The following is a 26312-nucleotide window of genomic DNA, read 5'->3' on the forward strand; positions in this document are numbered from 1 at the left end:
TTTATTTATTTTAAAGCCTTACACTAATTCATATTCTGCACATGTCAGGTTCTGCATTATTAAAAGAAAATAGTTATGGCAGCTGATATTTGTAGCAGTGCTGCATTTCAGAAGAGATTTTGGCATCTTTGTATTCTGGGGGGTATTTGAGCTGATCATGCTGCATCCTCTGACCTCTTTGTGGATTGTATTATTCTTTTACATGCTTCTGCATGGGAAAAGTTGCATAAGCTGTACGTTCTGGTTGTTCCTGTAAAGCCTGTGGGCTGCTGGACCTATAAAGGAAGCAATTATGCACTTTTTACCTTTGGACAGGTCTCACCTGGACTCCCTGGCACCACACTAATGAGATGCCCAGATAAACTTGATTCTCTCAAGAATAAAGGCAGTTTCCTGCATTTTAACCCTATGTCCTTACAACACAATGTTGGGAATCCCTTCCTCTATCTCTGCCCAGGCTGAGACTGTGTGTCATCAGATCCTATAGCCCCAGAGGAGGATGTGGAAAGAGGAGACTACAAGAGGAAACAAACACCAGGAGGAAAATTCTTAACATGCAACTCATTTTGACAGGAAATGTTTTGCTCCTTCCGGCAGAACTTTGTAACTATTTTCAAGATACTAATTTCATTTTATTCCATTTTTGCATTTATTTCTTGTTACTGAGAATCCAGTTTCTTCTCTCCCAGAAGATAGATGAGTATTTTGGTCTTTGAAAAGTTTGCTTCATCATCAGCTTAGTCACCAGCAGATCTTTAATGTACATGAAAGATGCTATAAGTTCTGCTGTATGGCACATTTAAAACTGGAGGAATCCTGAGTTTTGGAGGTGCCCACTGAACATGCTTCTGCAAAATGATTGTGCAAGAACTGGCCTGGCCTGTAAAGTCATTGCATTGTGTAACCCATAAGCAGCTCCAGGGATTTCAGAGTATCATCTTTGAGATGGATCAGAATCTGGCCACTGCACCAATTCTGTGGTGCAACCTGCTAAATCAGGGAAGGGAGGGAAAATATCCATTTTCTGTTAGGAACCTGGAAAAACAGTGGAAGATAATGAATTGGACTTTCTCTAAAGATATTTTTCAAGTAGTTTAGTTAGGTGTCTGAAACATAAAACATGTAAATGCAGAGGATTAGAAAAATCTTCCAACTTTGATCTTGCTAAAGGTTTGACAGGTTTTAATTGCTCCCAGGTTTCAGACAGCAGACTTTGAAACAATCTAAGATGCAAAAACTAAGATGATGACATTATAGGAGATTTTTACCTTTGCAGCAACCACTGTCTAGATCTATAGCATAGTGTGGTTTCTGCAAGGAAAAATGCACAGCAAAGTGGGGAAGGTGGAGTGGGGGGACACATTCTATGTTGTACCTTGTGCCTGCATGATGAGTATTCAGGAGGCATCCTCAGGTCTTCTGTCATAGTTTCAAGCTCTCTGGGATTCATGCTGAGTTCTGTGGATAGTCCAGCATGGCTTTAAAATATTTTGCCCAGATTTGGGTAGATCTGTGTTCGTGGTGTGCACAGTCTTCCACAGATGGATTTAGTCAGGAGAAGCTGAATAGAGAGTGGGTGCATGGACATGGCTGGGAGATCTGGGGCTTGAACCTGCTCCCTTCTCCTACCACTCCAGCAAGCTCTGTAATTAGCTTGTCTGTAATGAAATGTGGAAAAAACCTCCAGCAGAGACTTTGCATGTCCTGATGAGAGATGAAGCAGGACATGTGAAGGGTGGTGGTCTCTCACAGTGGCTACCATCATCTCCTTTCCTGTCATTTGAATGAAGACACTGGTAGTGCTTGAAAGAAAAAAATAGCTGATATTTTAAAATAATTTTCCCTTCATTTCACTATTTTATTTATTCAATGGGTAATTGTGAGCTGTATTCTGTAAATGCCTCCACATGCTGAATGATCTAATTTTCCATGTGGGAGTACAGAATAAACTTTAGAACATAAAAGGTTGCATGGAAAGGTGACATTAATTATAGAAAATTACCATCAGAAGGCAGATTATTGTACAGAACATTCTTTTTAACATTATGAAACAGCTTTTAATTTAATACTAAGTTTGAACTGAAAACACTCAAAAAATAATCACAAAGCTTTGGAGTTTAATTTCTTGTAAGGGAGTATCTTTAAAGGTAGTTGTTGAAGCATACTAAGTAAGTTTGGGGTGAAAGGAAATTTAAATATAAGTTCTGCTGAACAGTAATAAAGGGATTGAAATCATTAATCTCTGGTCATAACAAAGCTTGGTGAGAAAAGGTGAAATGGAACAATATCCAAGTTCTCTCTGAGTCGCAAATATCCACAAGCTGTAAATATGAGAGTAGCCTTGCAGAGAACAACACTGCAGTTGGGGGTACTGGTGGATGAAAAGCTGGACGTGACCTGGCAAATGTGCACTCATAGCCCAGAAAGCCAAAAGTATCCTGGGCTGCATAGAAAGCAATGTGGCCAGCAGGTCAAGGGAGGTGATTGTGCCCCTCTCCTCTGCCCTTGTGAGACCCCACCTGCAGTGCTGCATCCAGCCCTGGGGTCCTCAGCACAGGAAAGATTTGAGCCTGTTGGAGTGAGTCCGGAGGAGGGTCATGAAGATGATCAGAAGGACAGAGCACCTCTTCAATGAGGAAAGGCTGAGAGGGATGGCGCTGTTCAGCCTGGAGAAGACTCCAGAGAGACCTTGCTGCAGTCTTTCAGTACTTTAAGGGAGTTTATAAGAAAGGTGGGGACAAGCTCTTTGGCAAGGCCTGTAGTGATAGTACAGGTAGTAATGGTTTTAAATTAGAAGAGGGTAGATTCAGATTAGGTATAAGGAAAACATCTTTTATAATCAAGGTGCTGAAGCTCTGGAACAGATTGCTCAGAGAGGTGATAGATGTCCCTTCTGTGGAACATTCAAGGTCAGATTAGATGGAGGTCTGATCTAGTTGAAGGAGTCCATACTCAGCACAGGAGGGGTTGAACTAGATGACATTTAAAAGTCAAGCCAAAACATTCTATGATCCTGCATAGTTAATTTCACAGGCATACAAATGTAAACAAAAGCTTGCAAAGAAAAGGATTGTCATTTATTTGATGTATTGTTTAAAAAGAAATAAGAAAATTAGGCAGCAAATAAGAGGAAAAATCAAAACATAACATGGCCACCGTTATGTCTGTGGCTAAATTTGCAAAATTTGAAATAGAGAGCGATGAAGTAAGAATTGTGTTTTGCAATTATCCCTGTCTTTGGAGGGGTACAAGCCCTTATATGTTTCCTTTTTATCTCTAATTATAGCAACTTATTAAAAGAAAACCAAAAAAAACCCCATAAAAAAACTCCCCAAAACAACAGCAACAACAAAAAAAACCAAAACCAAACAAACCACCAACCTGTTGCAAGAGCTACACTTGCGGGGTTATTAGAGGCCACCCGTGTAACCAGGTCCACGATGCTGGGTGGATGGTGGGTGCCCACCTGGAGCCAGGCTTCACAGCTGGGAGCTGAAATGCAGAGATGGCAAAATCTGGAGCAGAGCCAGAAAATAAACCCTAAATTTTGGAGTTTAGGTAGCTGTGATGAATGTGGAAGACAGGAGATTTCTGATCAGGATGGTTTGTGCTTGCTCTTGGACAATCCCAAGGGAGTTACTGTAGTCCAAGATTTGAAAGATCCCAACATATGAACCTTGTGGAGAAGTGTTTACCTCCAGCATCTCCCAACATCCCTACTCAACTTTTAACCCTTCCCACTCTTGTCTGTGATGTTTTTGAGTCAAGGTTGTTTGGTTTTTTTGTTGTGAGAGTGGTAAATTTCAGAAAATAGGTGAATGTTTTAAGAACACAGTAGAAAATATTCTTGCTGTTCAGGTATCGTGCTGTGAAACCACTTGCAGGGATGGTTTTATTTCAGCTGAATCTGGAGAATCTGAGGAATGCCGCAAATACATTTTTAATGGTCAGCTGCAATTTCAATAAGTAACAGATTGCAACCAGTCAGGGCATAATTTAGAGTAAAAAATATCTCAATGATACAAAGTCATTCTGAAGCCCAGGGCCAGATGAAAACACCCACGTTCAACACAGGCTTTGAACTCACTATGTTTGTGAAGCTGGTTAATAAAAAGCACAATCAAAACTGGAGGGATTCTAGTCAAGATTGGTTTTAACTTGATCCTCTGTGAAAACTGTATGTCAACATGCATCTTCTTCATGCAACAGTATTTTCAACAGTCGGGCTGCTGGCTGAGACTTGGATAATTGAATATAGCATCCCTGTTGCTTGCCTGTGTCTTTTTAGCTGCTATGGGGCAAATATCACCTGTCTTTAAATAACCTCTGTGTAATAAAATGCCTGAGTACTAGTTATTGGGTTTTGGCTCTATTGAACGCCAATGAGAATTGGGGACATATTTGCAATTTTTAGTTTTTTGAAAACTGGGATTGTAATGAGAGAAAGGAAATAATATGATAAATATGCTTCCTCTTTGCTTGCCTCCTTAGAACATCTTTCCTTGTTGGTTTCTAATAAAGCCTTCAAACTACCTGGAACCATGTGACCAGACCAGCCAGTCTGTGCTGGGTGTGTCTCTGCTGCAGACCTGCCTGTCTCCCAGAATGACTGCACTGTTGCAATGCACAGCAAGGGAATGGTGAGACAGGTGGCAAGTACTGCTTGCAGTGATTTTAGAGGCAGCTCACTGACTTTAATAAGGCCTGGATTAAAGGGCAGGAGACATCTAATGCAACTGCTCTGTAATAAAGGGAAGCTCCCTGAGCCATTCATGGAGATGTCACCCAGGGGATGGGCAGATGTCACCATGCCCCCTTTCTTGTCCAGAACAGAACAGTTTTTAAAGTTTGGGCAGAGGGATACCTGTGATGAAATAACACCAATTCTACCTGGTCTGCAGCAGTGGTCTTTGGAAGCAAGGGGGGGACACTGAAAGCTGTTTTTATGAAGCTGTGATGTGGTTTGGGTTGGTTTCTGAAAAAAACTCTTACTTTATTAAGAGCTCAGTTTCCCTTAATACTTTGGGATATTACGAAGCTTAGCCAGATTAATTTGAGGTCCCAAAGATAACCAGTTCCTGAGTGTCTGAGAAAGTCCTTAATGGGTGAGAGGAGAGAGACAAGAATGTGTGCCACCAAGAAAAGAAATGTGGTGTGAGCTGAAGCTGCCTGCTCCCTTGGCCCAGCTGGGGCAGCTGCATTTGGAGCTGCTTACCCCATACACCCCAGCCTTTCTCCTGGCTGCAGCCTGAGGGTCTGGAGAGGGGAGCTGGTGGTGCAAAGCCTGAGACAGAACAGGGGGAACAGAGCACCTGGACAGGATTTCCTTCTACATGATGGCAAAAAATACCACAATCTAATTATTTTTTGTTTGCTGGGTCACCAGGCAGAGTAGTGATCATCACTGATGCCATCAATATTTATAGAAAAAAAATTCCATTCCATATTCCACTTTCACTGAGGTATTTATCCCCACTGTTTCTCTGTTTGTTGTCAGATTACCCACCTGATTCATTTTTCATCACTCTACACTTGTGGCCTAATGCAATGTTGCGTATATTCAGGTATTTGTGAGAAGAATTACTATACTGTTTTTGCAGGAGTCCTTTTTTACTATATGTTTTGTATGCTGGTAATAGAGTGTTTATGTATAGCTTTGAGATGGTACATTATTATTGTTAAGTGTATTTTGTTCTTCTTTTGGATATATTATCAAAGCCTTCACTGGTTTAGTTTTTCTAAGAAAATCTTTATAAATCCATTTTCAAAGCTGTGCCTTGCATTTATACATATTTTACACAGCCTTGATATGTTGAAGAAAAATCAGGGGTCAAGCAGAAGCTCACAAATCCAAATAATGAGTTCTAGTAAATGCTCTTAAATCCTTTGTGCACTGGGAGTAGGGCACAGAGACACCTCTCCTGATGCTTATTTTCACTTATTCCTTCAATATTTAATTAGCATGGCTTACTCACTAATTCTCAGTCAGTTTTGAAAATATTTAATTTGAAACTAATTAGACCAATTCCCTGACTATTAATTACCCAAACCTGCAGATGGTAGGAGATCAGTCCATGTGAAGACACTGGGTGCATTTTTATGTCAAGGCTGAATCTCAGGTGTGGCTGAGCAGACTTAGGCAAATCTCTCCAGCTTTCTCTGTACCCCTTTTGTCCTCTGAAAGAGGGAACAGGGGAGTGGCATAACAACCTCAGTGTTGTGCTGGGCATTTGTCCTGCGGGGAGAACCAGGTCAGCCCCAAGCAGTGGTGTTCAGTCATGTCTGAAACGTGAGTCAGAGTGGCAAGGCATGTTGCTGGTGAGAGATGTGCATACCACCTGTGTGTTTTATGGGACATGCATGTTTGTGAGTGCATATGCACGTTGTGACACACCACAGAGTCACAGAATGTCTCGAGTCAGAAGGGACCCACAAGTACCATAGGGTTCAGCTCCCTGCCCCTCTCAGGACTATCTAAAAACTAAACCCTAAGAGCATCATCCAGACGTATGCATTTTCCAGTCTTGAAATTAATGAACAATTTTTATTTTGCCATAATTTTAAAGGGTGAAATAATTATATTGCTTGTGGAACATTATATTTTTCTGAGACTCTTTCCTGACTGAATTTACAGATACGGAAGTCTGTACAGGAGGTCTTATTTTTCAGAGGTTCAATGTCCTGAAGTAGACATACTGCTAGTTGGAGATGCTCATTTGTTAATCAGCAAGTGAAATTTCAGTGAAGCATTACAAACTCTTAAGTTTTCCATTCCTGCTTCTGGGCAGATGGGCATTACTGTAAGCTTGCAATAAATGTGTCATGAAATGTGTTACTGGAATTTGTAAACTTGCCAGTTTGATTGAATTGAGGAAGCTTGCTCATGCTTCATAACTCTTGTGGTTTTGTATGAACATTTCTTAAGCAGTCTCAAGTTGTCATAAGAAGCATATACCTGAGTCTCTTTGTTACTTCAGTAAAGACACAGAGGCTTAGATCTCACTCTTAGAAGAATAAAAAAGAATTTTTTTTTTTTACATTTTCCAAAGCAATGCTGTCCATTTTTCCTGCTGGTACCTTGGTTCTCACCTGAGACTTTAGTGTTACATCTTGCTGAGTGGTTGGATGTGACTTGTTAGCAGTGGACTTGCAGGCATGGAAGCATTGCTGTGGTGGTGGTGTTGTCTAGTTGTTGTTTTCTAGTTGTTTTTGCACAGACCTGTAACCCTTCCAGGCAGCAAAAGGTGTGGATGGCAGAGCAGGGAGCCTGTCTGAAACCACCATGCAGCTGTGGGGTCTGGTCATGCAGCAAAATGGGAATTAGATTTTTCTGTCCATCATTTGTTCAAATGGCAGCATGAACCCCACTTCTGCCTGATTAAAGCCAGTGCAGCAGTAACTGATAAGAAAATACTAGCAAGATTTATTTCTGTGTGTTTACAACACAATAGGTGTTCCAAATAAGTTGCTGCAGGTGCCCTGTATTTTCAGAGACCCTCAGCTGCTGTAAATCACAGTTGTGTTCTGGGATTTTCAGTGTTCTTCACACTGACATCAAAACTGTGCCTGCTTGCATGCTTGCCTCCCAACCTCCCATTGCAGGAGGGAATGAAAGAAGCTGTCTCCTGAAACACATAGGAGATGAAGTGTATCTTATTTTCATGAGAATATTCATGAGGAGCTGCAGACTGAACGACTTGAGTCTGTAGTAGTACGGATGACTGCAGTTTCTATCACTCTTCATATCTGGACGACAGTAAGATGACTTGGGGTAAAACTGGATCTCCATGCACTTGGTTGCTCTAAATCCCAAGTAGCAATTGAGAATATTCTTAAGTAAGGTGTCTTTTAGACTCTTATCTAGAATTAATGCAGTATACATTATTGGCTAGGAAAGCAGTGGTTACTTTCTTTAAAACTGTAGAAACAACAGAGCCCTTTTCCTAGCACATGCCATGTCTACTGGCAATAATAAAAAAAAAGAAACTTAGATCAGTTTTTAATTTTTTAACTCACCTTAGTTTTCTATGATTCTTTTGTTTTTCCCAAATACAAAATACTAAAAAATTACCATTTTATATACTGCTAGAGAGAAGTCATGTATTTTACCTAGTTCAATTTGGTCTGTGACCTTGATTTATTTTTTTACCCATCTGTTAATCAGCCAGGAAGGCATTTTTGAGAGGTCTTCTTGTTTGACTGTTGGGATAACTTTGCTGTGGTGCTAGACTGCTTCTCTCAGTGAAAGACCTAAGTTCAGTAAGTAGTACTGAACCATATTCTGCTTTAAGAGTTTTGCAGTTATCCTCTATGCTTGATCCCATTCTTTATTTTAAATATTTGTTTTCGTCTTTCTCTTTGCTACAAGGCTGCTTTTCTTTCTGCATCTGTTTACCACTGGTGTTGCAGAGGTCATCACTGTAATTACCAGTGAAAGTTCAAAAAAGAGGAAATCAATCATTTCTGTGTTTCAGGGAATTTTCATCTACAACTCTTAGGACAAAAACTAAATTAACTGCATATTTTACTAACATTGAAGACAGATTTGGAATGGAAGCTGGGCATGTCTTGGCCTGAAAGTTTTGGCAAACTAATGAGGTCAAAGAAGAAATTAAGAAAGCTCAAAGGATTGATCTGTAGGAACAATTTAAGAGCTCTCTAGTTGAGCTATGGAGTGATTAGAGTCATGTGTTACAATGTAAGTGTCTGGCATAAACAAGGAAATGAGGACCTGTTTAGGACAGTGGAAGAAAATGAGAAATATAGACTGAAAAGCTGCCAGAAAATGAAACGTTGAGATGATCACTTTTCATCAAAAGTTGGGAACCTCACTGGTGAAGTAATACCAGCTGTATTGATGGAGACTATATGCAGCTGGGACTCAGTCCTCTGGGACCTTCTGTAGAGGTTCTTGGCTTTCTTTTTCATATCCTCAAGTCTTTAATCATCATTAAGAGCATCTTTATAGATAAGACAGATATAAATAAGTCTCTTTTCAGTGAACAGTGCAAGAGTATGAATAATGGAAAAAAAATCAGGTTGCAATTCCTAATAGGCAGTTTGTCTTCAGAATCTCCATACATTTGTTCAGAAAAAGTGTTTATTAAACAATTTCAAGCACATTTATAAGTTTGTTGTCTATTAGCAAACAGGCAAAAAGACCATTTCTGACTGCAAATTATTTGCTCTACATATTTCAACCACATATATATTTATTTTTTTAAAAAATTATTCTGTGTCTGTGTAAAATAAACCTGGCTTATATCATCATTGAAAGAAGTGAAAAATGTGAAGTCATTTATCATGCTAATGAGAAAATAATCTCAACTGTAAACAGAAAAAGATAAGTAAGGAAACCATCAGTCTTCAGCTTTCATGCTGCTCCCTCCAGACAGCTTGTTAAGTCACACTGAAGTTAGAGTGTATGTCATGGTAAGACTTCTAAAGCAAATTTTGGGGAACAAACCAGCAAAATTGGTAATTTTGTCCATGTCTTTTGTTATTTTGTTATGTAAAAGACCCAGATAGAGTATTAAACAGACAAATATGAAACTTCTATATATTTGGGCTTGGGACAGGAAGTTTTTCATACACATCTAGTTTGGTTTTAAATTATTCAGACATATTATGGTTGGGATTGGTGACCAATCACAAGGAGTGTGTAGACTGGCCATTAGAATTAGAAAAAAGGGGGCTTTAAAGTGGAAGCATACTTTCGTGCCACAAAGGTTCTTAAAGAGCTGGTGTAAATTTTACAAATTGATTTTAAAAAGTATCCTTCTAATAGTTAAAAGTGGGGACCCACAGGGAGGTAGCATAACCAGTGAAGTACACTGTGGTATAATTTAAAACAATCTGCCACTTTTTAGTACTGGCTTTTTCATAACTCTATTGCTTCAGGCAATTGTGATTGGGGATGGGGAAACAAACAGCCAAATTATGCTTAGGCTGGAATAGCAGCACAGCTGTTGGCAGCACCACGGTGTGACAGCCATGGCTGCTCCAGGAGTCAGAAACCCTTCTCCTGCTGATTTCTGCTTGCAGATGGGGCAGTGGTTCACACTTAGAGATAGTCTGTTATCTTCAAACCAGTCCTCACTGTGGGATAAAGAAAATGAGAGTCCCAGCTGGTAAAAGTCCCAAACCTTTACCTGTTTGGGGCTGCAGTCTCTGTAGAGCTGTGAGCCCTCACCCAGTTGTCAGGTTTGTCCTGTACATGCCCATTTCCATGGAGGCCATTCTTATACCAGACAAGATTATGGGATGGCAATAAAAAACCTTGGTCTGTTAAAGCTGAATTCCTCTGAGTGGAGTTGGGTTGTTTGTCCAGTCTCTAACTGCCTCCAAAGAAGCTTTTTCTTACTGTTTGCTTTTTCCAGGAGGAATCTCCAGTTAAAGCACATACCTAGTTGGTTGTGAGGATTCATATTTCCTTCTGTCCCTTGCTTCATTGAATTAGGTTTAAAAACAAAATATTTTTATTGTTAAACTTCCTTCTCCCTTGTTTTTTGCAATGGTGAGCATCACTCTCCGCAGAAGTCTGTCTTCCTTTCCATGCACTTCCCTGAAATTGTTCCTTCGTTGTGTTCTTTGTTAATTAATTATACTACTCTCAGCTTCAGGGTTTCTTTTTTTTTTTTTTTTTTTTTTCTCCTTTGGCTTCTTTGAGACTGTGACAAAATCCCATAACTTGTGTATCAAGAGACTTACTCTTTATACTTGTGTTAGTTATCTTGTAGCATCTACTTTGTCATAGAGACCAAAAACATCATAATAGTAAATAGCAGGCAATGCACTACTTCTAAATTACTTTGTCCTTCCACACCATCCTCCTCCATGTCTTTTACTAGCTTTTTAAATCCTGCTGTCATCATTATGGGGAAAAAAAATCATCTTTTCAGTAAGTAGTAACATATTTTAAAAGACATTTCATAGTACAATACCATGGCTTTTTTGCCTCACTGGCCATTTATTTTGAAGATGTTTAAAATGCTTCTGTGCTTATGCAAGGAGATAAGAAAATGAAGGTAGATAAATGGGTAAATGAAAGATAAGAAGTACAACTGCTTGGCCTGTCTCTTCCTTAGCAGGAAAGACCTGATAGCAGATAGTGCCTTGTATTTCTAAGTGAAATCTGACCATCCAGACATGGGGAGGCAGCAAGGCAGTGTGGGGAGGTGAGGGCTTTTTGCTTAGTAGCTGGCAGAGCACAGCACTGTGTCTGTTGTTTACAGCAGTTGAGAAACTTAGCTAGAGGTCAGATTAAAAAAAAAATTGAGTCAACAGGGAAACATTTGGAATAATTAAATTCCAATATGATTAGTTTTTATAGAACCTTGTTGCAGCACATTTTCCGTTGCTGGCAGGCTAAACAAAGACATCTTCTGATCCTGCTGTAAAATCTGTATGAATGTGGTTTGGATTCTTCCATCTTTTCTGTGTTTGTAATCAACTAAACAATCAGATCAATAATGCCTATTCATCTTGCTAAAATATTCCAAAAACATCCTGAATGTGGGATAAAGACAATAAATCTTCATTAGCATAAGAAACAGGACTGAGTGAAGCACAGTGCCCAAAGCTGCATTTACACTGATAAAGACTTTTCATTGAGGCAGAAATTAGGGAGCACTTTCACCCCAGGTTAGACTAGAAAACACAAACTAGAGAATGAGTTTTGTCTGAAGACACATCTTAGCCCTGGAAAACTGGCATGGAAGAATACACTGAGAGATGAAAAACAAACAAAAATCATATCGAGGTTTGTTTTTAGATCACTCAAGCATATTCATCTTCAAATAAGAGTAACCAGTTTCTTATATCTCTTTGTTCCATCACAGTAAAACTTGCTAGTTCTTCTCTTTTACTTAAAGTTTTCTGGAAGCCTCAAATTTTCTGGAAGCTGACAGACTGCACACACTTTTTCAACTGCAGGGCAAGATTAAACAGAACTCCAACAGCGCTAACCACTCCAACACAAAGTCAGAAGAAAGCCAAATCTCACAGAGTAAATTGCAAGTGGAAGACATTTTCCAGTGGTAAAACATTAGTGTGGGTAACCTCAGTCTGCAGCAGCAAAGCTTCCAAACAGCAATTTCCCTAAAATGGTAAAAGACTGGGGGTTCTTTTGTGGGATTTTCTGTTTCTTTCCATGGCAATACTTCTAACACGTAAGAAAAATCTGTACAACAGGAATATGTATCTAGTCTTTCATGTAGACCTCCTTAAAATGCAGAGAATAGTGTCATGGTTTGAAAGTGTAATTCCTAAGGTCTGTCTTTTAGCATGCTATTTAGATGAATTTGTATTTGCTGCATTTTTCATGTCTTGCTTTAGTTAATTGTTCTCAGTTCATGCTTTATCAGTGCTACTACAAAATTTAGAAAACAAGATTAACCACAGTTTGAGAAAGATTTCAAACAAGAAACAATTCTTTATTGACGCTTAGTGGTGTAAGAAAAACAGAAGCTCAGTCATTACAGTTATACCATGTTTGCATAAATGAGTTTTTTTCCTTTGCTTCTGCATTGGAGTTTTTTTAGATAGAAGATATGCATTAATTCATGTTTTACTTGTTTTATGTCACTTGAAGTGATGAGGCCGTAGCCTAGAAGATGCTGTGATCTTTTCCAGACAGAAAAGCTTATCTCACTTCCCCCGCCCTTTTTTGTTGTTGTTGTCGTTTTTTGGTTGTTTGGTTGTTTGGTTTGGTTTGTTTTTTTTTAATGGAAAGAGAATTCCAGCTTTACAAGTAAGGAATTGTTCATGTAAGCTTTCGTTGTTTCAACGATGTATAACATGGTCTTATTGCTAATTTTTAGTGTTCAGTATTCAATGAACAATGTATTTGTCATTTCCTCAACTATTTTAAACATAGGGTGAGAGTTTAGCATAAATTGATGTCTTTGGTGTGGGTTTTCTCATTCTTTATGGTTCTGTAGAATTATGTAGTTGGGAAAAAGGAGGCACAGTCACTGCTGCTTTGCTCACCGTTAATTTGCTGTTGCCAGAATCACTCAGTTTGGGACTACCTGATGCTAAGAGATGCTATGCACTAGATTAATCATAATGAGTTAGCAGATAGTTCTTAAGGAGGAAAAGGATTATAATAATGCAGCACCGAAAGGATGTGTAAGGATCATGAAGCTTATAAATTGTAATACATTTATTATAATTTTGTGTCCGAGACACAGCAGAAGCTTCAGAATGGGTCACATTACAGATGCTTATATATCACTTTGTTTCTTCAGCATCTCACACTGCACTTTGATCATGCTGATGAAAAAGTTTTTTGCACCCTTGAACAGCTGCCCTGGCTCTTGGGCAGTTTATAAAGACAGTCTGAATCAGTGTGGGCTTGCTGTCTCCACCAGACTAAGGGTACTCAGAGATGTTGACCATGCTGTATTTTTGCATGACTGTGAGATACAAGATGTGTGCTGGAAATGCATTTTAAGCCAGAACCATTCCAGGACAGACATCTGCATATCTGGTGCCTCTGCTGTGCAGCATGGAAAGCCCACAGTGTCTCAGCTGCAGGGGAACTACAAGGGTCCAGCAGCATTGGGCTCTTTGTGTGTCATTAGGATGATCCCTGCAGCCTCAGCCACCTCCCATGTCATGTGCTGCCCATAAATGAGGAAACTAATTTATCCCAGCATCTCTTTAGGGTGCCTCTGAAATACTGGAAAGCTTATCAGCAAGCTCTTTGGAGATGTTGTTTAAGAGTAACACAGAGGTGATGGAAAATATTTCTCTCTCTGAACAGAAAAGTCCAGGAGACCACATGAAACAAAGGATTCATCAGCAATCTTACAGTGGCTGCACAGTGAGATGGCTAACTGTGATAAAAAGTGCCTATGCTAATAAAATACTCCTCAGTTCCCTTTCTTACAGGCCTGTGCTACCCACTGGGGTCTCATGGCCACAGAAGCCTGCGGTGATAGATGGATGCATGTGAAAATTAGGCAAATAGTTTGTGACTATTGAGTGTCCTTCTAAAATAGTCCCTCTTATGAGATGGAAAGTTATGTAACTCAAAAACATGACAAGGAGCTTTAATATATTAAAATAATTTTCTGATTGTGAGTTTTGTTTCTGGAGATTCTTACATTACTTGCCAATAAATTGCATGGTATTTATTTTTTATTTCAGATATTTCAGTTACTCATTTAGAAACAGTACACATAACACTGTATAAACCAGGTGTCTGATGGATGGTTGCAAGTGCTTTAAAAATTCTTAGCAATTAGATGGATCTAATGGAAAGTCCTTCATACAAGACCAATTAAAAAAATTAGTAGTAATATGTAGTTTTGACAGAAGCTTTTTCCTGCATGAAAAGGCTGCTTTTCCCTCCCCCATCATCCCCACTTTTTGTCTATGTGTAGATGTGTGGTAGAGATAGGAAAAGCATGATGACTCTGAAAGTCTGTGTCCTTGGGAGTGGAAGGTGGAGGGGACTCCAGCCTCCCTGGTTTGTTGTTGTTTGTTTGTTTTAATTTGAAAGGAAGGTGTGTTATTGGCTAGATTATTGAGCCATAAAGATAATAATTCAGGTATTAGCTAATACTTCTAAGATTATTTTTTAAATATCTCCTGGAATAATTTCTGAATTTATATTAAGAAGGTGGAGTTTTTTCCCTCAATAAAAATTGTTTTGCTTCTTTTATTTTAAAATATAAATATTTTAAATTCAGTTTCAGGGACATCCCATAACAATACAATACATGTGTTGATTTAATGTAATTTGCCTTTCAGAATTTCTTGAAGAAAGAAATGAAATTTAATGCCTTTACAAATTTACTATGTGACCACATATTCAGTATGTTGAATATGAAATACACATTTATTGCTATGTAACTCTAGAGTGATATTTTGAGAGCAAGAATTTGAAATAAAATTTATTGTGTAGCTACTTATAAAAAAGTAAATTACTGAGATGAGTAGTGAACCCTTCTTGGGTTCCTGAATGGTTTGTAAATATTCATAACTGGGAGAGGTCTGACTTTAGTCTTAAGTGTTTAAATAGCAAGTGGTGCAAATGCATCCTTACTGTAGACTTTAATTTGCTATGGCTAAATCTATATTCTATTTCTGTTGTAAAAAATTACAGCTAAACTGTATAGTAAAAGGCTTCTTAACTACTGGGTGCATGAATTCTTAGGATCATTAATTATAATTCAGGTAGGATTGGGAATCAGGGCAGGTGACAGGGATATTCTGGGGAGGAGGTTTTGTTATTTTTCTGAACTCATCTCAGTCTTCTACAAATGCCTTTAGCCATGTCATTGTTCCCTTTTGCCCCCCATTAATCCCTAGGTATGTTATGGACCCCAGTGTGTCACACTGGCAATTGTGTAATAGGCACTTTGATGTGATTTTAATTGTAAACTGTATTATAATTTTATCTAGCCTCCAGCAGGGTGCTGTTATTCCCCCTTGGAACAACTGGTTTTCATTGGTTTGCGAGCTAATTTGTTACTGATTTCAGAACCAAATCTGTAAGAAGAAAAAGATAATTCTGATCAATAATAATTTCTTGGAGGAGACAACATTGTGTGATGAAATGCTTATAGAAATAATGTAACACTCTGAGTAGAAGGTTCTTTAGAAGAAAATAATCTTGAATGGGGAATTTTATTTGTGGTATGCTTGCACTATACTGAAAATCCTTTCATTTTTGGCCAGTAGCACATACAAGGCACACCTCCAATGTTAGCATAAATAAAATAGTAGAGTAGCATATTTCACACTGGAGATAGCAGTTCAGATCAGAATCCTGTTGTGTCAGCTCTTCTACAAACAGAGAGGAATAATCTGTTTCATGATACGGTCTGGCTGACAAATCTTAAGGAGAAGAATGCCCACAGAATTGTAGGCAAAAATGAGAAATGAGACAGGTATTTCCAGCTCTAGAATATGGTTTAAAACATTTATCCACATTCCTTAAACCAAATAAAAGTTGTCAATGAAATTTTTTCTCCATTAAAATTATCAAGAATAGAGAAAGCATGGAAACATATCAGTTTTACTGAAATATTGACTTCATTGGAGAAAATGAAGGGAAAGACATTGTTCTGTTCATTTTTACCCCAGAAGTGGTTTTTATTGTCATCTTTCCTTTATGTGTCTTTACATAAAACAAAGGTCACCTGACAGAAGCATACAATTTAATGTTATAAAAATACTCAGATTGCTTCATTTTTCACTTTTGTTCCCCATTTGAGATCAAACCCATTGCCTTTCCTGGAAAACTGCAAATTTGGGTTTTGTCTCGAAGAGCTCACCATAATCCATTGCTCAGATCTAGAAATACTCTTTATTGCTTTGCTTTTGCTAACAGAAAGCAGTTTCAAAACCAGTCAGGTTTCTCAACAATCACAAACACAGAAGATGGTGTCCTTTGGTTTCTGCTGTACTTGGGAGCTGAAACCTCTGGAGATGCTCCAGCAGCACGATGGGCTGTCCCGCAGAGTGAGTGGTTGGGGGCTGCCAGAGACAAGGAGCTGTGGAACTGGTGATCCCAGCCCTGCCCACGCTGAAGGCTGTGTCAGCGTGCAGATGCAGATGTTGCCAGCAGAAGAGAATTTATAAAGACAGAGGGTGTGCTTCTGGCTGCAGCATTACTTGATAGATGTCTCTTTAATAATCTGTTGGCTGGGGCTGTGCTGGGACTATGCTAACTTGCAATGTGGCAGGCATTCTAGGATGGCATGTTACCTTTCTCTCAGTATCTAACCCAACATCTCAAGGACTTAAGAAGTCAGCCACTGGAAATTGATTTACTCCTTTAAGTCTGTGCTGATCAGGAATTCCTGTGGAAACCTCCTGCAGTGCACTTCTGTTCCAAGTTTGCTGCTACTGAACTAAAACCCCTGTGCTTGCCAGGCTAGCTCCAAAGCATGTCCAAAGCTTATTTCATTATTCACTGCACACATGCTGAAATTATTTTTGGTTTTTTTTAAAGTTATTGAAAAGTAACATTTTTTAAGTTATTTCCCCCATACCCAAAATTTCAATTCTCAATTTATAATTCCGTTTGTAGATTCCAATTTTTGGAAAGTATGATCTAGTAAAATTTATGTCTTTGGGTGTGACATATTAAGTGTCTAAAGTTTTCATGTCAGACTAATGTGAATTTCCAACAAGCTATTTATTAGCTTGGACTGGAATAAAAGATCTTCTAGGGAAGAAAATTAAACACAGCTTTCAGTTGATAAATATTTAGCCTTTGTATTAAACCTTAGCATAGAAATTTTAATAAGTAGCAACTGTAATAAATCTGTGATCCTTAAATCACTGAGTATTGCTTCTCAGTTTAATTATTTATTTATTCAGAACTCAGAAGAAACAGAATGATGTTTTTAATATTGACTGTATATCCTGCTACCTTAAAGAAATGAAAGTAATTGGATGCCTGAAAGAAATGAAAGCAGTAAGTCTGCTTTTTGCTCATAGAGTGCTCCAAAACCGAGTAGAGTGACTCCTTTTCATCCAGCTTTTAAAAACTCTTTACAAATGTACATACTTGTATTCAGTGCTGTTACTCATCTCTTCTCTCTGTTGTGCTTAAACTGGGGTATGTTCTTTGGGGTATCTCGGTCAGTTACCCATTGATAAGTCAATTCCCATTTTCTTTCCCTGTTGACTTATGTATGGTTCAATGTCTGTGCATTACTGTATATTCCTTATAGTATCTATTTGTGCATTCATACTTAAGATACTACTGGAAGAAAATTTGCCATGATGCAGAGTAACATAAACTTTGTAGGAATTTGTGGTGGTTCATGTGAGAGGATGAGTCCTGAATAGAAGCACCAGCACCACATAAAGGTGATGTACCTGCTTCATCCTTGTACAGGTGTGGGACTAATTATTACCTGTTCAAAGTGAACAACTATGTTAAAGGTAGCTGAGCAGCTGTTCAGACATTTTCTTGGGAAGAAGAGCGCATTTTACATGGGGCTCACAGATGCTGATGACAGATGTTAGTGCCTCTGAGGGCTGACTTATGGTTGTGTCAGGAGGACTTCAGTGGACACATGTTGTTGAAGGATTTGATGCAATGGTGGCTTGATCATCAGAAAGGCGGCCACCTTTAAGCTGGAGAGAGCAAGCAATCACTGCTGGATACTTGAGCATCCACAAGCAAAGCTTAGAGCAGGCTGGTAGCCTGCTGGTAGCAATGTATGTAAGGAGGCTGGCAGCTTTGCTGGTTGACTGATCTCAAGCGGCAGGCAGGTTGCAAAGGTGATATCCTTGAAATTCATTCTATGATTTGTTTATGAGCTTGCCCAAAGAGAATCCCAATGAGAAGTAACATGGCTTTTCCACTGAAGCTCAGGAAGGGTGATATTCAGCCTTTATACTTCTTGACTTCATTTTTCTGTGTGTTTGGTGTTTATTTCATTTTCTTTATGCTGTGGCATTTAGTTTGACTGACATTTTCAAATGTACAAATGTACAATAACTGAGATCTGTGCTCTTTAACCTTAAAGAAAAAGCTGTAAGCTATTTCGATTAAATTCCAATTCTTTGGAACAGATGTTGGATCAGAGCTGAGTGGGGGGAGAATAAGCTCCATTTAAAACTCCAGGCAGAAGACAACTGAGGAGTCTGTGACCAGGGATTGCTTAAAGTTTTTCTCTGGCTTGGAGCTGATGCAATAGCTGGTGCCTGGGGCTGTGTGCACTTTGGATATTCTTTTTCCTCTTTTATTTTTTAGCTACTGCATCTTTTACATTGTTAATATTTCTTATGTTGACATGTGTACATTTTATTCTATTGTACTGGGCAGCTTAGCTTTTCCTTCCCCATAACATTGTTTGTACACAATTTTGGGGGTTTGTGTGATATTGTTTTTAAGAGCTCTGATAACCTTCTGAGTTTGAAGTTTTATGCAAATGTGATTTCTAACTCAATGTCACTGGGTGATTCTTCATAACCACTTAGAAAAGGAGGAAAACTCTACAAATTTTTGAGGGATGTTTTAGAAATCAGAGGGTAGCAAGTGCAGGTGTTGGCAACTTGGTCATTTAGAATATACTGCTCTGGCTTTTTAAAGTGTCCTATGCAGCTTTGAACCCTTTTTAAAGGTGTCCATGCTGTCCCTAGCTGGGGCCAGGTCTGTGTGGTGCATTTATCTGCTCAGTGGCAGGAACTGCCAAGTTCCTATGTGGTATTTTGTGCTGGTATTATAGGAGAGTTTTTATCTTTACACTGTGTGAGAAGTTTCTCCGTTATTTTATAGTGTAGATCTGTCTTAATCTAAAACAGTCCCATACAGACCCAATAACCTTATTTATCTCAGTGAATTTAGTTTCTGTGGTGGCAACCGTGATGACGTCTGTAGCAAGAAGGAACAGAATACAGAATACAGTACAGAATAATACTGAATACAGAAGGAGTTTTGCAGGAATGCACATTTTGCGTTGTTATTTGCTCTTGGGATTGTACTTGTGCTGCTAACCATGAGTGCTTGAAAAGTAATGAGAAGCCAATCCATATTTTTCCTTTTTCCTTTCCCAAGGACTACTAGATCATGAGCAATACTAGAAGTTTGGTTAGCAGAGTAAGTCCTTACCTGTCTTGAAATTTTTGGATTAAGTGGTATCTGTGAGAGAGCAAGTACTGAAAGGTGACTGCAATCTTTCTGGGATCAAGCAAACAAAATCATTGCGCCAGTGTCCAACCATGACAAGCACTATAATTTTTCCTGGTTTGGGACAAAATTTCATTAAAACTAGGGGAGTTTGGTCTCTCTTACTAAGCTAATCTGTTAAAAAAACTTTGCATCTGTTACAATGGTTTATTTGTGTCTGGAGTTTTTTTCTTTGTAAGTTTTTTTTTAATTTGTTATTTCATTTTGATTGTTTTTTTGTGAATTGGTCTGGGGGGGGGGGGAAATTAGCCAAAAAAAATACTTATGTCTTAATCTCAACAAGACTAAAGTGGACTCACAGTTTTTCTGTTACTCTTAATGAGAGGTTTTTTCCTCTACACTCAGCCAGAAGCAAACAACCAAGAAGGCAGGAGATGTTTTCTGAACTTCAGTAGTCTCAACTTTTCATAATGGATTTATGGGAAATTGCACAAGACAGAGAGTACACCCTTGGTAATTCTTTAAATTCCTTCAATAGAAAGCAGAGGAAAGGAATTATGATATGGATTTCTGTACTGTCCTACCTGATGACATTTGCAGTTATGTAGATTCAAGATTCTTTGTACTTCTCTGGAGCTGAAATTCTTGAACCATATTTATGGTAGGTGAATAAGGTTTGAACAATTAAATTTTGCTTCTGTTGATTTAAAATTGTAAGCTGTGATGAAAACTGGCAATTAGCTTTGTCATCGTAGTATCAAATACAGTAGTCTCTCAGACCTATCTTCAAACTGGGATTGGATTCATGTTTTATTTGTCTGTGACAAATATGAAAGCACATATTTGATTATTTTTCTTGCACTGAGGTAAATGCCCATAGTAAAAATAATAATAAGTGATTTTCTTTGGTGTAGATACACTTCATTGAAACTTTGGAAAGTACGTAAACAAACAAGATAAATTATATAAATATAAGCATTTAAAATGGACTTCTGGATACATTCTGCATTGTGTTATCACCATTCCTTTATCCAGGCTCACTTACATTCTTAAAACATTTTGAGGACCACCTATTTCACCTTGCTTCAATTCACTTACAGATCCTTTTCACCACAGATACTGTCATTCTCACTAATATCTACTAGGTGCGGTTCAGAAACAAATTCCAAATAGAGACACTTGTAAACTCTTACAGATTTTTGACTAGAGACATCAAGCCTGTCTTATCATGGAACAGAGTCATATTTGAACAGGGATCTTGAACAAGTGGCAAGAAATGCTCCGGTCTTCACAAAAGTGAAATGATTATATGGAAGACTTCAGCTTCTTGCTTGCCTTTATGACTCCCTTTTCATAGACTTTGTCTTTGTTTTTCCAACTGGTCTTCTCAGCAGTGCTTCTGTTTTGACATGTTGCACCTGGAGATCATGTCTTGCTCTTTTATTTGTAGTTTTGGGCATCGTCTGTGCCGTCTGCCCTAAATTCATATGTAAAACTCCTGATACCCTAAATTGTCAGATTTAGTAGAATATACACTTGCATCTTTTAAAACCAATGTTTTTTAAGATTCACTGTGTTCTTTTGGATTCCTACTCTACTGCCTGGATCTACAAATATGACATGTAAAAATTTGCTGGTCTGTATAAAATAAGGAGGTTTTGTGGGTTGGGAGTGTTCAAATAATATGATGGTGGTGATTAGTAGAAAAGCAGAGAGCCAATTTAAAGGAGTAGGTTAATATACTGACCATGGTGTGGTGGGTTCATCTTGGCCAACCACTAACTCACTCCCCCTCTTCAACAGGACAGGGCAGAAAATAGAATACCAAGGCCTGGCTGTCAAGGAAAGTCAGGGAGACTGGCCACCAGTTACCATCACAGTCAAAAGCAGACTTGTCTGGGGGAAAATTATTTTAATTTCCTGCCAGTTAAAGTATATTTGTGTAGTGAGAAGCAAAGGCAAATTAAAACAAGATGTTCCAACATCCTGTCCCCCTTCTTCCCAGGTTCATCTTCCATTCTTCATTCCTGACTCATCTACCTCACTCCCAGCCCGAGCGGCACAGCAGGATGGGGATGGGAGGTTGCAGTCAGTCCATAGCACATCCTCCCTGCTCTTCCTTCCTCCTCACACTTTTTCCTTCCTGCAGCTTGGGTCCTGCCCATGGGCTGCAGTGCAGAATCTTTATTTATTTGTATGTTTCTGTGCTTTCTGCTTTGGGCCTTATATTTTAATTGCTTTGTAAAAGAACTTGAAATCCGACAATGGATAAGATGTTGTATGAGGCCATTTAACAGCTGGAAGTTGTGCTATTATCATTAAAACTGTAACAATTTGAATATAGCTGAGTTGCCTCTTTCTACCTGTTTTCAGCTATAAAAGCAATAGTGCATTAGACTTTCTGCCTAGTTTAATCTACTTTGTGCTTTGTTCTTTTAATTTTCTTACAAATTAAAAATGGTAATGTAGCCAAATAATTCTCTAAAGGTCCCTCATCTCATTTTAAAGTAGCATGAAATATTTACCTTCCCCAGAAATATTTTACTTGTAAATATTTAAATATAGTTTGTTATTCTTGATGTGGATTTTTTTTGGTGTGGGTTTTTTGCTGTTTATTTTTTGAGATTCTGTGTGTGTTTGTTTGTATGTTTTGTAAAGCAATCAAATATGGAATTGATTTGGTTTCTTTCACTATGGATTTTTCACCAAAAATTTCACCAGAATTTTCACTCCTATGTTAGGCCTGGTGTTTGCTCTTCTGAATTAAAATTTAATTGACCTATTAGCATTAAATCATAGTACAGGTACTTCCAGAAAGTGGTGTTTGTTGATGAGACTGGTGAATACAAACCTACTACCACCAGCATATTGCCTTTTTTGCAAATAACAATTATTTTAAAAAGTTCTTCCCTCTTCCAAAAAGAGTTATTCCCAAGTTCTGTTCCAAATAAAAACTGAACATTAATTTCATAAAACTTTTATCATCATCACTGAAGCAGATGGAAATAAGACTGGTTGATGATTTTGTCTCAGATTAAGAGCTGAGTCCCATGACATGCAGGGAAATGTGCTCGGACCAGCCCCAAAATCGCTGCCTGGAGTGCTGGCAGTGTGTCTGCCAGCACCAGGCTGCCACTAGGAACTGAGGAAAAAAGGATATTTCTTTGGTGCTTGTAGCCAGCACTGCCTGCTGATGCTGTGTGTGTGACACCACTGGCTCAGTGTGGAGGGCCAGCTCTCCAAAGAGATGGGACAAAACTGTTTTTAGCCACGGCCTAAGTTACCTGAATTACCAGGGATAAAATGGCACAAACAGCACTGACAAATCAATCTCCACCTTGATCAAGAATTTGGGGCTCAGAAAGACATTCTCTATCATTGTGCACATAGATTCCTTACTGCTACTCAGAGCATTTATTTATTGATGGGGGCTGTGTGAAGGCAAGAAAATTAGATTATCTGTTATGTTAAACACATTTCCATGTTGCTGATATGTTTCATTATACTGCTTAAGCTCCTAGTAGGAGCTTTAATTTTGTGTATATTTTTAAGAAACATTATTTTCAAGCACAAGTTTGGAAAAAGTAGCAGTTATTTAATTCTGTCAGTCTAAACTATTCAGTATGACCTAAGGAGAAATGTTTTTTGGAAACTTTCCTATTGTGTTTTTCCTTTCAGCAAAGAAAGGATGCAAAAAGATAGTTTTTGTGGTTTAGGAAACAGATGATAGCATGCAAAGCTCCATGTTTATATGCACTGTGATGTTTTGACCTTTATTTAATGGTGTTTTTTGAAAACTTCAGAGCAGGTCAATGAAGAGTGTACTCGGTGTTTGAGGTCAGCAAGTGAAAACAGACGAGGGTCATCTGCCCCTTATTGTGTGTGTGAGGGGTGAGGGTTTTATCTATTTATTTGAAATTTCCTTAGCTGGTCTTCAAAGGATCTAAGAGAAAAAAAAAAGAGGCAGCATTATCTAATCAAAGCTGCTCAGTCAACTAATGACGTCAGGTAGCAACCTTAACCTTCACTTTCTCACCATATTTCCTTTGGACTATAAGCTATTTTATACAGCTAAAAATTACCTCATCCATCATAGCAATGTAGCCTTTTTCTGTGCTTCACTATGTAGTGGGTTTATCAGCACTGGGCATGGGAATGAGGTGAAGAATAATTTCTTCTTTAATTGAATTTGCAGATTGGAATGCTGAGGGGAGAGGGGCAGCAATGGGCTGTGCTGGCACCAGACCAGCACCCCTGGTTGTCAGCTCCCTGGGAACAGAGTGCTTTAATCACTGCACAGACCGGGTGCAGGGTGTGGAATAAACGCATTCAGTACTGCGGTTGTGTCTAACATGAATTTTGAGCTACAGCAGTAATTTAGAATAGAAACACGACCTGCGTGTGGTCGCGCTCCGTGCTGACTTGACTGCTGTGTCTGAGAAAGATGATTGCATTGTGTGATGAGAGCGGCTGTCAGGAGTTATCATGGGGAAATAAAAGCACTTATTACCTTGTGGTGTGATTTGTTCATATGACCTTGCTGTTGGAAAGAATAATTTTACCTTCTGGTATCATTTACAACAGCATGTCACTTCTTCCTTCTATTTCCAGTAAAAGTAATGAGGCTACTTAGGATACTCAGAAGTGACCCGATGTGCACATAGATAATTAGAGCAGGTGTCATTCTCAATTCAATTCTCAATATTGTAGAGAATAATGTGGTATTGCTTTTGTGAAAGGGAGTTGGTAATTGTCAAATACTTAAAAATTAGCAGTTAAATTACAGCTGGCAAGTCCTTGCAGTAGCAACATCTTTTTTTGTTGTTGTTGTTGTTTTTCTTGTTGCTTATGCCAGTCTAGAGTATGAGAATAATAGATTTGTTTTTTCCTCAGAATATGGTGGCATGGGTTTGGACTTCTCCTATAATATTGCAGTGGCAGAAGAGCTGGGAAATATCCATTGTGGAGGTATTCCCATGGCTATTGGAGTGCAAGCTGGCATGGCTACCCCTGCTCTTACAAGGTAACTTTCAGAAAGTTTGGTTTAGCCTAAAACCCAATTGTCATGAGTAGAAAAAAACAATACTGTGTAGATTTACTGTCTAGTTGCTACTCAGTAATGCCTGAGGAAAGAACCTACTTTCCACTTCTCTCAGTTTGCTTTAGAGGAGAAAACACTTTCTCATTTTTTTTAAATGCTAGAGTTATATTAATTATATGTTAAAACATAAACCTTGTTGAGTAATAGATAATATGTTTACAAACACAAAATCTTGGTACCACAACCAATTAAAAAAATGTAATTCCAGAATCCAATTTTTCCTGTCTGTCTTTTTTATTATATCCAAGTGCAGTAATACTAAAGATGCATTTACTTGTAATGATTAGGATCAGTCTAATTCTGCTTTATAATTTACTTGCTCTTTTTCCAGCTTTGCAAGGTGTCAGTCCTAAAGTCGTAGCACAAATATCATGCTTCCTAAACATGCCCATGCTAGGCAATTAATATTTTTTCTTTTTCTCATCCACTATATCAGTGTTCCCATTTGAATCACTTACTATCAATCAGGCTCCTACATTTTCATAATCTGATTTGTTGTGGTTTTTTATTCCCTCAATAAAAGTGACAGTTACCAATTTCTTGATGTAGGAGTTTTGCAGATACTCTGTCATAACAGCAGTTCTTAAAACTAGAGTGGGGCAATTGGGTGATCCAGCAGTTTGCCCCTGGAATATGGATGCACCTAAAATTCTGGAAGATGAGGGTGGGAATTAAATTCTAATAATTATGTTGAAATCAGGAATTTCTCTGCACTAAACAGATAAACAAGAAGGGAAGTTTTACTCAGAAGAACATTTTAGGGATTTTTTGATAATTTTCAGGGGATTGTTGACTTTTTTTTCCTTTTCTGAATGGAAACGCCTGTAAATCTACTGTAGAGTCTGGAATATAAGCTTCATTCCTTTGACATCTGCTTATCCTGCTGTATGTGTGACTTCAGAGGCCTCATCTATAACAATTTTTTCTTAAAGTTTTCTTCTCCTTTGTGTAATGCACCAAAAGCTTGCTAAATGCATGGAGTACAGTATGGCTCTTGCAACAGTGGCTTAGCTATAGTCCAACTGAGAATAAGAATAGTATTTTAAAAGACTTCAGACAGTGCTACCTTGCCCCCATGACAGCCCTTTATTCAGGGGTTTAAAGAAAATCTGTGGGTAAAAGAAAATGGGATTTTGTTCCATTGCAGTTTTTTGGCCTTCTGTTACTCTGTTCTGCTGTAGTAAAACAGTGAAGTTATGCATATTTGTGCTAGTGAAATCCTAAAGTGGAAGTTCTTGGAAAAGAAGAGTGAAATTGTTGTTAACATGATGAAATCTTTAATTGAATTTGTATCTGCATTGTTGAATTTTTCCTCCACTGCTGAGCCAATCCCACTGGCTATTTATACAGTACAATGCCCCACCCCCCCCAGTGAAACCTGGTAATGAAAAGAGAAAGCTACAGGAAATTTTGCCTGCGTGCATTTTTACCTCATGCTGCGTATTGGGAAGACCCCACCACGCCCAGGACTGCTTGTCCTGGGTCATGGATTCAAATGGCACCCATGTCCTGGATGGCTTCTTAAAAAGTATCTGTGTACTGTGAGGATTCTAAACACGTTTGTAGACATAAGTCAGATTTTGCATCTTGATTATGCATTGTTGCACA

General features: G+C 38.5%; 1 protein-coding gene across 1 annotated transcript in view; it reads left to right on the plus strand.

The window, feature by feature from the left end:
- The window catches only part of LOC128799602 (probable acyl-CoA dehydrogenase 6), a 75198-nt gene that overhangs the window by 20449 nt on the left and 28437 nt on the right, over positions 1-26312 (plus strand). The window contains exon 3 of the mRNA XM_053964134.1: positions 24497-24626. Coding sequence (XP_053820109.1) covers positions 24497-24626 — 130 coding nt within the window. The remainder of the gene's footprint in view (positions 1-24496; positions 24627-26312) is intronic.

The sequence above is a fragment of the Vidua chalybeata genome, chromosome 1, assembly GCF_026979565.1.
Source record: "Vidua chalybeata isolate OUT-0048 chromosome 1, bVidCha1 merged haplotype, whole genome shotgun sequence".
NCBI classification, from domain to species: Eukaryota; Metazoa; Chordata; class Aves; order Passeriformes; family Viduidae; genus Vidua; species Vidua chalybeata.